This window comes from Cotesia glomerata, linkage group LG10, assembly GCF_020080835.1.
Source record: "Cotesia glomerata isolate CgM1 linkage group LG10, MPM_Cglom_v2.3, whole genome shotgun sequence".
Lineage (NCBI taxonomy): Eukaryota > Metazoa > Arthropoda > Insecta > Hymenoptera > Braconidae > Cotesia > Cotesia glomerata.
The window spans coordinates 2422137-2434757 of NC_058167.1; the positions used below are offsets into that span (position 1 = coordinate 2422137).

General features: G+C 32.1%; 1 protein-coding gene across 1 annotated transcript in view; it reads right to left on the reverse strand.

Annotated features, from left to right (window-relative positions):
- LOC123272902 (NAD-dependent protein deacetylase sirtuin-6-like) overlaps positions 1–11128 on the reverse strand; it is a 64811-nt gene extending 53683 nt beyond the window's left edge. The window contains exons 1-2 of the mRNA XM_044739922.1: positions 11124–11128; positions 10674–10868 (exon numbers count right to left, since the gene is read on the reverse strand). Coding sequence (XP_044595857.1) covers positions 10674–10868; positions 11124–11128 — 200 coding nt within the window. The remainder of the gene's footprint in view (positions 1–10673; positions 10869–11123) is intronic.
- Between the last annotated feature and the right edge of the window lie 1493 nt (positions 11129–12621).

Consider the following 12621-nt stretch of genomic DNA (forward strand, 5'->3'; position numbering starts at 1 on the left):
ACACACACACACATACATACATACATACATAGATACAGACATAGTGACAACCTCGCGGGGATAGTCAGGGAAGCTTCCTGTGACCTTCAAACGTCGAGATCTGATGAAAAGTCGATTTTTGTAAAACGAGGTGAAAACAATAACTTCCCGATTTTTGAAAATCTTCGATTTTTTTAGCGGGAAGTTAAAAATATGTGCATCACGTTGCCAGCCTCTGGAAGTGGCAGAGATAGCCGGGCGGAACACGTCTGACTTGGGCGATCACACATTTAAGCAGCTCTTCGAGCTTAAAAATCTTATCAATGTTCGATAAAACACGATTTTTTTAATTTTCAAACTGTTATAACTTTTGAATGGATCAACCGATTTGCACGCGGTTAGTGGCAATCGATGTAGTTTTTTGAGCTCTATTAATAATTCTGAACGAAAAAAATTGATCTGATGAAAAATTTCGAAGTTATTGATTATATTTGGCCATTTTTCATATATAATCATATATAACCAATTTATATATAAATATTTTTTCTCGGGAATACATAATAATTTATTACTTTGTCTTAAAAATCGTCCTCTTTCTGTGTTAACATCATAACTCTATTTTTTTCGAAATTGAGATTTTTAGCGAAAATCACTCCTTAGCACTCTTGTAACGTAAAACAAAACATACAATGTTCATTACGATGATAGAATATTTTTTAGAGGCTTTTGATTTTTCTCGTATCTACATGTTCGAATTCAAAAACCTCGTTTCTACCGTAAGTATCGCCGAAAACGTTAAGATGGCGTTGTTGTCTTATTACTAAATGTTTGAAAACACGTTCACACTTAAGTTGACTGTATTTTGTTGATTGACGTTTATTTTTTATCTGTATGAATACATACAAATATTATTTAGCTTTTCGAGCTCAAAAGTCTGATAGAAGTTTGACACAACACTGTTTTTAAAATTTTTAAACCGCGATAACTTTTGAATGAATGGACCGATTTCTACGCGATCGGCAGCATTCAACGCAATTTTTTAAGCTTCGAGGTGATTGACGAGAAGCTGTCTTTCCGAGATCACCTCGAAAACGCATGCACGAAACCCAACAAGACAGTATCCAACTTGTCGAAAATCATGGCCAACACAATGAGACCACCAACCAGTAAAAAGAGGGTCCTCTTAGAAGTAGACCACTCAATATTACCATATGGAGTGGAGATATGAGCAAATTTTCTTAAGCAGAAGACCTACTGGTGCAAGATTGCGGCTCTGCAATGGCAGGGAGGGCTCAAAGTCACCTATGCCTATCACATGGTTTCAAAAGCAGTTGTATTGGTCATAGCGGGAGCACACCGATCGACTTACTATCGTTTGAGAGAGCAAAACGTTACGACACCAAAATAAATGGGGACATCTCTAAGAAGGCAAGAACGAAAATATAGAAGGAATCGCTACATAACTGGCAGGACAGATGGACATCGGTGGAGACGGGCAGATGGACAGAGTAGTGCCTGATTCTAGACACTAGCGTCTGACTTTCTCGGCAGCACGGAGAAACGGACTTCTTACTGACCCAGTTATTGACGGGCCATGACCACACCACCGACCATCATGTTTCAATGATAGAAGTGTCGTTGAAAAATTTTATTTCCACCTTTATGAAAAAAAAAAACCTGAGACCTTTAAACGTAGAGATCGGTTGGATACTCGACTTCCGGAAAACAGAGTAAATCCAATAACTGCCCGAATTACGAAAATCTTTAGTTTTCTTAGAAGAAAGTTGAAAACAACAAATTTTTGAACAATATAATCTTTGTTATAAAAGTACTGCACGATAAAAGCGGAGAGTCATTGCTTATAATGAAATAAGGAACAGTAGATGTTTACGGACGCGGTCATTCGATGCTTGGAACAACGAAATACAAAGCTTGTAGCCGCAGACAATAAATGTTTACAGATCTGAACGAATACTAAGAGCCTCGGACATGAGATGCTTGCTGACTTGGATAATGCTTGGAGCCACGGACAATAGATGTTTACAGACCCGAATATTAGCGCTTGAGGCCACGGAATTAAATGCCTACAGATCCGTATTTGAATGCTTGGAGCCACGGACATGAGATGCTTGCAGACCCAGACTAATGCTTGAAGTCACGGACGATAGATGTTTACAGACCCGAATATTAGCGCTTGAGGCCACGGAATTAAATGCCTACAGATCCGTATTTGAATGCTTGGAGCCACGGACATGAGATGCTTGCAGACCCGGACTAATGCTTGAACTCACGGACGATAGATGTTTACAGACCCGGACATTAGTGCTTAGGTTAGGGTCACAAAATAAAAGGCCTACAGATCCGGATTTGAATGCTTAGAGCCACGAACATGAGATGCTTGCAGACCCGGACGAATATTTAGAGTCACGGATATGAGATGCTTGCAGACCCGGACTAATGATTGGAGCCACGGACGATAGATGTTTACAGACCCGGACTTTAGTGCTTAGGGCCACGGAACTTAAAGCTTGGAATTAAAATACCCGCATGAATTAAAAATCCATCCACTTAATCTATTCCCGGACCCAGTGTTAGAGTCACGGAATTTCTGTGGATGGTATCAATAGACACTTCGATATTAATAAGTTTAAATCAATGATCGGCCAAAATTTCACGAAAAAATATATTCAAGGCTTAATATCTCGCTTAATATTGATCTTAGCGATTTGGTCCATAGGACTTTTTTTGTTGAAAATTGAATTCTCTACAAGTTTGTCATTCACATTTTTTCCGTAGCTCTTGATGTTTACGAGATAAATGCGAAAAAACGCCAATTTTATGAAAAAATCAGGTTCAGTGGCCCGTACTGCCTCGCCAGTGTGAGTTACGACTTAGCGGCAATGGGCACTTTTGTAGAGCGTTCAATTTTAAGAAAAAACTATCTTCGATCAAAGTGATCCCATGAAATGCCGCTGAGCTTTAGAAATTCAAAAATTAAAAATCAAAGTTTTTGTGTATTTTCAATGGGAAATATTCACATGCCTTGGTCGAGGACGTTAATTAATATTAAGAGCTCAAACTTTCAGGGAATTTTTTTTTTGGTATTTTCAACAAGAATTCACGATGGGACCGAAAAAAAAAAAAAATAAAGTAAAAAAAAAAATCACCTTAATATATATATATATATATATATATGGGTCATTCCATGTCAAATCGACCAATAGTTGGAATCGACCCCTTTCGATTTGGACGAATTTTGGTCAGAAGTTTTCTCTCATCATATAACGAAGTTCTGCCAAGGGAAAAAAAATAAAAAAATTTTTTTCAAAAGTTATGCAATTTTGAAAATTTCACTAATTTTCTTGTTTCTCAAACTTATTCTTCAAAGACCTCGAAAACTATTGCAATTACTCTTGTTTAACCGATAGAAAAGACATTTAATAAAAATTTATAAGAGGAGTTGCGCCTTCGGGCTTGATCGCTCCAACTCGTGAGAATTCGTGTCGCACCATGGCTGTCGCTCATGCGCGCTTTGGTTAGCGGGAGAGAAGCCGGCTCACGTGGCCGGCGGCAAGCAGTTGTGCTTGGACGCTTGTACTAGTACGACTACTCTGTGTCAATCGTTTTCTGATTTATCACGTATAATACGCATTTACTTCAACACTTAAAATATTCATTAAATACTATTAATTTCATTAACTTCAATTACCAATTAAATTCTCAAATCATTAAAAATCATTAGTAACTGTTCAGTGAATTAAATAAATCAAAATTAATAAGTGACGCCACGCGGTTATTACGCGCCATTTTAACAAAGGATTGCATCAGCCACGCGGCTTTAGTCAATCCATAGTTAACACGCAATATTTGTAATAAATTATATTAAATTCATTGCTAAATATTTCATCATCATTCTATCAAATCAAATTTCATCTACTATTCGATTCTGATATCGAATTATCTAATTAGTTCCTACACTAATAATTCTAATCAATCAATCAGTCTCTGCACTGACATTTTACGTCAATTAATTAGTATTTCACTATTAATTGACTCTAGTTAGCTTAAAAGCTAGCGTCAATCCATTAATTCTGAATTAATACCATTTGCTTTTCTAAAGCGGTTGAGCTCACCTCGTTTGTGTTGTTTGCGACGGCAATTTACACATATTCTTTTATTCGCACTACACGCTTTGCGTTCTTACTTGTACATTTTTTCATTCGAGGAGGTTTTTTCTCAGTCCAACTGAGTTTTCCTCCTCTGGGGATAAATAAATCTTTATTTTATTCCCCAACAAATCGACGCATATTTTATTTAATATCCTAATCCCAAATTAATCATAATTTTTAAAACAATTACGGAAACTATCCTAAGTGGATTGTTTTCGACAAAACAACTCTAATGATCTGAGCTAGGTTTTAAAGAGGATACTTAAAGGTACCAAAAAAAAATTTTTTTGAAAAAATTTTTCAAAAATTTGCTTTTTGGGAAAATTTTGAAATTTCCAAAATTGCAAAAGTCGATGACCGCCATCAAATTTTTCGCTCAAATTTTTTTCTAGAGTACCTCTAATTGATTTCAAAAGATCCTGAAATTTTTGAGTAGGGGTTTTTTTTTGTTCAAAAGATATAAATTGTTGAATTTTAGGAAAAAAAAATTTTTCTTTGTTTGGCATTGACTGAATAAAATAATGATAAATTCATTTTTAATTTTTAATTTTAAGGCTCAAAAATTTATTTTAATGCAAAAGAGTCAATCAAAAGATAGTAAAATTGTCGTTTAAATTTATTTGGTAGTCAATGTACATTTATATCAGTTAAGACGTGACACACTCTGCCATCTACATGTTTGCTACCAATATTTTTCCACTAGATAATTACTATAAAATTTTCAAGAGGTCTCTATTATCTACATAGTGGCTATATTTCTAGGATTCACCAAGTTCGTTGTTTATATTGTATAAAGAAAGAAATAGTTTACTGTGTATTTTTGTGATTAAAATTCTTTATTTATTAAAACTTCTTTATTTTGGATTTATAATATCAATCATGGAAAACAATAAATGTTCGATCAGAATATTTACAAGTAAGGAATGCTGTGAGGGACAATTGATTGATTGTACACAGAAAAAAAGGTTCACTTCAGCCAAGAAAATATTTTTCTTCCTAATTATTTTCTTGAGCGAAAAAAAAATTTTTTTTTGACACAAGAAATTTCACTTATTCCGATAAAATTAATTCTCTTGCTTTGAGAAATACTTATTTCGATCCAAGAAAATTTATTTAAGTCAAGAAAATATTCTTGTTTTGAGAAAATTCAGCCTCTTGCTCCAAAAAATTTAGTTCTTGATAGAAGTAAATTTTCTTGTCTTGAGAAAATTTCTCTCTTGCTCCGAAAAATTAAATATAAAGATAGAATTGAATTTTTATTGATTAACATGTCAAATGGAAAGATCAAATAATATTGAATCATTTTTTTTCATTAACTATGTATAATTGCACGCTAAAATAATATAAAATGGGTATCAAATATTCAAGAGAAAAATTTTCTCAAGGTGAGAAAATTTTTTTCTCAGCTGAAGTAAGTGGTGCTGATTCTCTAAAGTATCTAAAAATCTTGATCAAGTATAAAAATTTATTGTATCAAGTATTTATGATAATTTGAATTAAGAAAAAATTAGTTCCACCAAGAATAGAATTTCAAGAAAAATTTTTACTTCGGCCAACACAACTTCGGTCTTCCTTCAGATACCTAAAAATTTTCTTGAGCCAAGAATTTTGTTCTCCAGTCAAGAAATTTTTCTTTCTGTGTAATGATTTTTCAGACGAAGATCGCATAACCTTAAATGCACGAAGTGGTACAGTGGTTAATTTTATTTGTCGTAAGCATGACGAACAATTTCGTAGAGATTACATTTTTAACCAAAAAGTGTGTGCTAATCCTTATAATATTCATGATTCTAATTTACGTAAATCATTGAGAATTATCACGTTTGAATGGTATAATCGATTCAAAACTGTAGTTCCTTCTATTGCACCTGGACGTAAATTATGCATTTCATGTACGAAAAAAATCCGCTCTGAGTTAATAGATCAGGGAGTAATTGAATCAGAAACAACATATCATACTGAGAGCCCTAATGTCAGTGAAGATGAAAATCCCACGGTAGATTTAGCTTGCAATCCATCTGAGCCAATAATAACAACTGATCAAGATGAAACACCGGCATCTTCTCAAATCTCGCTACTGATACAAGACAAAATATCTTCTAATTTATCTGAAAAATTAATGTTATCTAACCTTTCAGCTTCAAGTTCTGAAATCTGCACTTCAACAAGTGAAACTTTTACCCCAAATGAAATACACCTCGATCGTCTCAATACTGTTCCTAAGTATTTAAATTATCTCCGATTAATAAAAAAGATTTGGATCGATCAAAAACCTACGCCCAGCACAAATATTGTACTATGAAATCTGAAATGCAAAAATGCTTTGAACAAATTATGGACAATACTTTTGATACGATTGAAAGTGACATTTTCATTTCTGATAATAACCCAGAATCGACCGGAAAAGAAATAATAGTCCAGTTAAAGAAAAAATTCGAAAATACCAGCAAGTTAAATGAAAAGTTACAAATTTTATCCGTTTTGCCATTAAGTTGGTCAACGGAAAAAATTGTAAATATTTTTGGAGCAACAACGTACATGGTCAAGAAAGTCAAACAACGAGTGAAAGAAGATGGTATTTTGTTTATTCCTGAGCGAAATCAAGGTCATTCATTGTTAAAAACAATGCAGGAAAAAATTCAAGAATTTTATAGAAATTAAGATGTCAGCAGAGAATTACCAGGTAAAAAAGAGTACAAATCCGTACATGAAAATGGTCAGCGTGTTCAAAAACAGAAACGTTTAATATTAGGCAACTTAAACGAAATTTTTCATCTGTTTAAAGAAAAATATCCATTTGAAAGAGAAGGTTTTTCAAAATTTGCGAGTTTGAGACCACCTGAATGTGTTCTTGCCGGTGCATCCGGTACTCACGTGGTATGTGTTTGTCAAATTCATGAAAATTTCAAACTCTTGTTTCATGGAGCAAAGCTTGGTAAACTTAAATTCAATGATGAAAATCAGCCATTCTTGTCGCATCGGGATTGTATGGACATGGTTATTTGTCAATCACCTACAAATGAGTGTTATTTCGGAGAATGCAATGACTGTCTCGGCTCGGAAAAATTGAAAACTATCTTAGAACACTTATTCATGGATAATTTTGTAGACGAGATTACATACAATCAGTGGACTCAAGTGGATCGATGTTCTTTAGAAACAATTATCAAACCAGCTGACGATTTTGTTGATATTTTTGTAGAATATATTCCGAAACTACTTTATCATGACTTGGTAGCTAAAAAACAGGCTGAGTATTTTCAAACTATAAAAGGAAACCTTGAAATCGGGCAAGTACTTGTTGTTGCTGATTTTTCAGAAAATTATTCATTTTTGCTTCAAAATAGTGTTCAAGGAGTATATTGGAATAATGAGCAGGCAACAATCCATCCTTTTGCGTGTTATTATAGAACGACTGAAGAGAATAAAAGTGAAATTGTACCTCTCAATTTAGTAATAATTTCTGATAACTTAACTCACAATACAACTGCAGTTTACACTTTCCAAGAAGTACTGATATCGTTTCTCAAAAATAAAATTCCCGATATTTGTAAAATAATTTATTTCTCTGATGGCGCTGTATCTCAATACAAGAATCGTTATAATTTAGTCAATTTGGTGTATTATGAAGAAGACTTCCAAATAAAAGCCGAATGGCACTATTTCGCCACTTCCCATGGGAAAGGCCCAAGTGACGATTTGGGTGGGTTAATCAAACGATTAATTAGCCGAGCTAATCTTCAACATCCTCCTGATAAACAAATCAAGACACCTGAGCAATTATATGAATGGACAAAGGACAATATTCAGGGAATAAATAGTTCTTATGTCTCAGATGAGCAAATTCGTAGAACAGAAAAAAAACTGAGTAACAGGTTCAAAAACGCTTTACCAGTTAAGGGAATACGTGGATGCCATGCCGCAGTCCCTACTTCAAATGAAGTTCTGAGAGTGAAGCGCTTGTCATCATCTACAGAAGGAGAAAATTTTGTATTGAAAAACGTAGATGTCTATGAGTTTGTCGAGGAGCCCACCATTCAAACTCGGTAAATTCAGCCATATTTTATTATGTATATTCGATTCATATAAAATTTCCATTCAAAAATAGCTTTTTAATAATACTATTTACTTTCAGATTGAGAAAAAGAAGTGCGAAATCAACACCACAGCAAGGGGCTAAGAAAAAACGATCATTCTAACACAATTATATCCAATTTAAAATCAAAATGTAGCTGAAAAACAAAAATATCGCATTAATTAGTTTTTTATTGACTCTTTTGCATTAAAATAAATTTTTGAGCCTTAAAATTAAAAATTACAAGTGAATTTATCATTGTTTTATTTAGTCAATGCCAAAGAAAGAAAAATTTTTTTTTCCTAAAATTCAAAAATTTATATCTTTTGAACAAAAAAAAACCCCTACTCAAAAATTTCAGGATCTTTTGAAATCAATTAGAGGTACTCTAGAAAAAAATTTGAGCGAAAAATTTGATGGCGGTCATCGACTTTTGCAATTTTGGAAATTTCAAAATTTTCCCAAAAAGCGAATTTTTGAAAAATTTTTTCAAAAATATTTTTTTTTGGTACCTTTAAGTATCCTCTTTAAAACCTAGCTCAGATCATCAGAGTAATTGTAATAGTTTTCGAGATCTTTGAAGAATAAGTTTAAGAAACAAGAGAATTAGTGAAATTTTCAAAATTGCATAACTTTTGAAAAAAATTTTTTTATTTTTTTTCCCTTGGCAGAACTTCGTTATATGATGAGAGAAAACTTCTGACCAAAATTCGTCCAAATCGAAAGGGGTCGATTCCAACTATTGGTCGATTTGACATGGAATGACCCATATATATATATATATATATATGTAGATTAGACCCCAATGCAGCTAAATTTTTTTACTTTTCGGATGGAGCTCCATAACAATTGAAGAACTTTAAAAATTTTGTTAATATTTATTATCACAATGAAGACTTCAACTTAGATCCTGAGTGGCATTTTTTCGCAACAGCACATGGTAAAGGGCCATGTGATGGTATTGGAGGAACGGTAAAAAGAAAAGCAGCAAGAGCAAGCCTTAAACGACCACTTGATGACCAAATAACTACAATGATAGAGTTGTACAACTGGGGGTCGAGACCAACAAGTCTACCAAATATTGTTGTCAAATTTTCACCTGAAAGAGACTATATTAAGGCAAATAAAAAAAAAAAAGATTTGCGATACAATACCGCTAAGACCATTACACGAACTCAAAAATTTCATTCAGTTATTCTCAGGAGCAACGGAAACATAATAACTGGGGAGTATTCAAGTTTATCAAACGGTCGTTTATGTAAAATATTCGAAAAAACACGATAATAATTAAAAACGGTTGTTAATAGTTACTCGTAAATAAAATTAGCCTTTCTTTATTTTTTTAAAACCTCTATTTGGTGCAAAAATATATCAAAATCAATTTATTATAAGTAAAAAAGAAGTACAGAGTTTAAAAAATCGGTACTGATAACAATTTATAATTTTCAAAAATCGATAAAAAATAGTAATTATGTAAGGACCGTTACCGGACCGAACTTAAAAGTTGAAGGAAAGATAGAAGTTTAAAATAGCAAATTTTCAAAAAAATCTACGGATGCACACAATTTGGAAAACACGATTAAAAACTTAAAATTAAAAAATCTTAATGAAAAATAATTTGAATATTTTTTTTCTGAAAAGGGCATTTAAAAACGAAAAGTTTGAAAAACAAACTTTTGAATTTCGACCATTATTAAAAAAGTTACGAGCAAAAAACCAAAAAAAGAGCGGTTTTTTTTTTAAATTCGATATTTTTTGAACCAGTGATAAAAAAAATCTCAAAATTTATCAGAAGGCTTCTTTTGGGGAGTGCTAAAAAATACCAAAAAATTGAGAATATCTAAAATTTAAATTATTGAAACCGTCCGATTTGGCGTGGAATGCCCCATATGTAAGCAAATAATATTTTCTTACTGTGCCAATTATACAAATTGAAAAGTATTTCTGATAGTGTTAATAAGGTTTACTATTTTTCAGATGTTTACAGAAAAACGGAAAAATTTCATAAAAACTCCAGGTTAGGTAAAAAAAATTTGAAGAAATTCTGACGAGAGTCTTTTGGAGAGATAGAAGATAGGAAATTTTCAGCGAAATCGAAAGGGTCGGATTTAAAAGAGGTTGATTTGGCATGAAGTACTTCCTACAATTTTACATAGATCTCCAAAACTGGCGAATAGATTTCTGTAAATAAAGAAATCTAAAGAACGGTTGACCCTAAAGGCCATCGCTAGAACTTTCCGCTAAATTTAAGTTTAAAATACTCAAAAAATTTTTTATTACGATGTTATGAGATCTCCTAGAGCAAAAATACAACTTTTATACGTTTAGGCCTTTCGCATCACTATACTAGTTAAAAACGACTGTGAAATAGAAGATGAAAATTATATATCCGCACAAGCGTTAGAATCAGTACTTGCGATGATAACATTTGCGACTTGTTTATACTTTACCTATTACATTTATTGCATTGTTCGATGAATATATTGCCATGCAATTCTGCAAGATTAGATCGTGGAACCCCTGATCTTAAATGAAGTCCATCAATGTTCTGGCTAATTATAAACTCCACTTTTCCTGTAAGCAAAGAAAGAAAAGTAATGCAAAACGAAAAATTTAGAGCGACTGTTACGCCAAGTGGTCTGGGACTACCAATACAACGGTTAACTCAAGCGTGAGTTCAAGCATTTGGCAGTCACTGTTTTTTTTTTATCAATCAGGTATTTGCATGAAAATGATTTTGAAAATGAAATTAATTTAATAAATTTTTTGATACACATAAAATGCTTAAGTAAGATTAAAATTCAATTTTAACAAATAATTTTTGAGTAAATAAATAAATAAAAGTGGTCCAATATGCTATGAAAATCACGTGACGTGAAACGTGATATGATTGGTCTGACATCATTGTGCATGTTATTGGCACGTTATTGGAATGCATGATAAGTGACGAATGATAAATTGTTGAAAAAAATTTGGAAAACGGTTGACCCTAAAGGCCATCCCTGCAACTTTCTGCTAATTCCATACTTAAAGCTCTCCGAGCTCTAGTCTAGTCAACAAGTTCAAAAACGTGTTAAATAGAAATAAAGCTCCTAAAAATATGTACGATAGCTCATTTGATTCGGAATAACGTCTAGAAAAATATTTTTTAAGGGTATATTATCAAATAAAAATTTGCGATTGTTATTAACAAAATAAGATAAAAAAAAAAAGTATTTAGTTTTTCGTTAATAACTTTTAAAATAATGATATTTAAGGAATTTTGAAAAAAGATCCTGAAAGAGGAGGTAATTTCCAATAACAAAGTCAGAACTCCCGGAACTCTATCTACATTATTTATAATTTTTTTTTAACGCTGGAAATAGGGCTCCGCGAGATTGTTACGGCATAGGCGCGCCGTCTAAAAAGCCGGTATATCACCTAAAATAATTTTTTTTTAATATTAAATAACAATTTAAAAATTTGAATAAATTATGGTGTAATCTAGACACTTGAAAAAAAAAACCTCGGTAAAAAAAATTTTTTTGTAGATTTTTCAAAAAGTTACACTATTGTTAATTAACTAATTTTTTTCCAATCTCTGTTTTTATAAATTACGGCATAAAAGTTTAAATAATTGGTCTATAAATTTTTCGCTTCGTGGAGCTCTTCTTATTTAGGTACTTAATAAAGTTATGCAAAAAAAATTTATTAAAGTTTATTATTTTGTTAATTATAATTTTTTTAAATTAACTAAAAATGAAATTTCTAAAAAATGTTATCAAAAAAATTTTTTTTTGGTAATATCTTATTATTGCTGTTTTTGCATCTAATATAGGTATTAATTAACATTGGAAAAAAAATTTTTACGTCATTTGTTAAGAAATTGTTTATAAACAAATAGACTATTTTAGGATTAAAAAAAAATTATTTTTACTATCTTATTGCATAGGTGAAATGATGATTTAAAAAAAAAATTTTTTTTCTTAAATAAATTTTTTAGTAGATTTTATAAAAATCTAACTATTGCAGCCGTCCTCATGGCGCAACTTTTGAAAAATTTAGCCATTTTCTGACTTAGTTTGTCGAGCTGAGTCAGAAAATATATATAGTTCAAAAGTTTATATATGTATGTATATATATATATATATATATATATATATATATATATATATATATATATATATATATATATATATATATGTATGTATATATATATATTTATACGATATAACGCGGCTTGTCAGCACGATAGCGTTTTCAATTTATGACCGATTCTTCTCAAACTCAGCATGCTTTCCCATGCAGGAAACCCCCAGAGTTGACAAAGGGGCCAGGCTTGGGCCAGTACTGGGAAACCTAGCTTCGGCGTACCTGTATTGGCCCATGCGTGGGCCAGGCTGTTTAACCCAGCCTCGG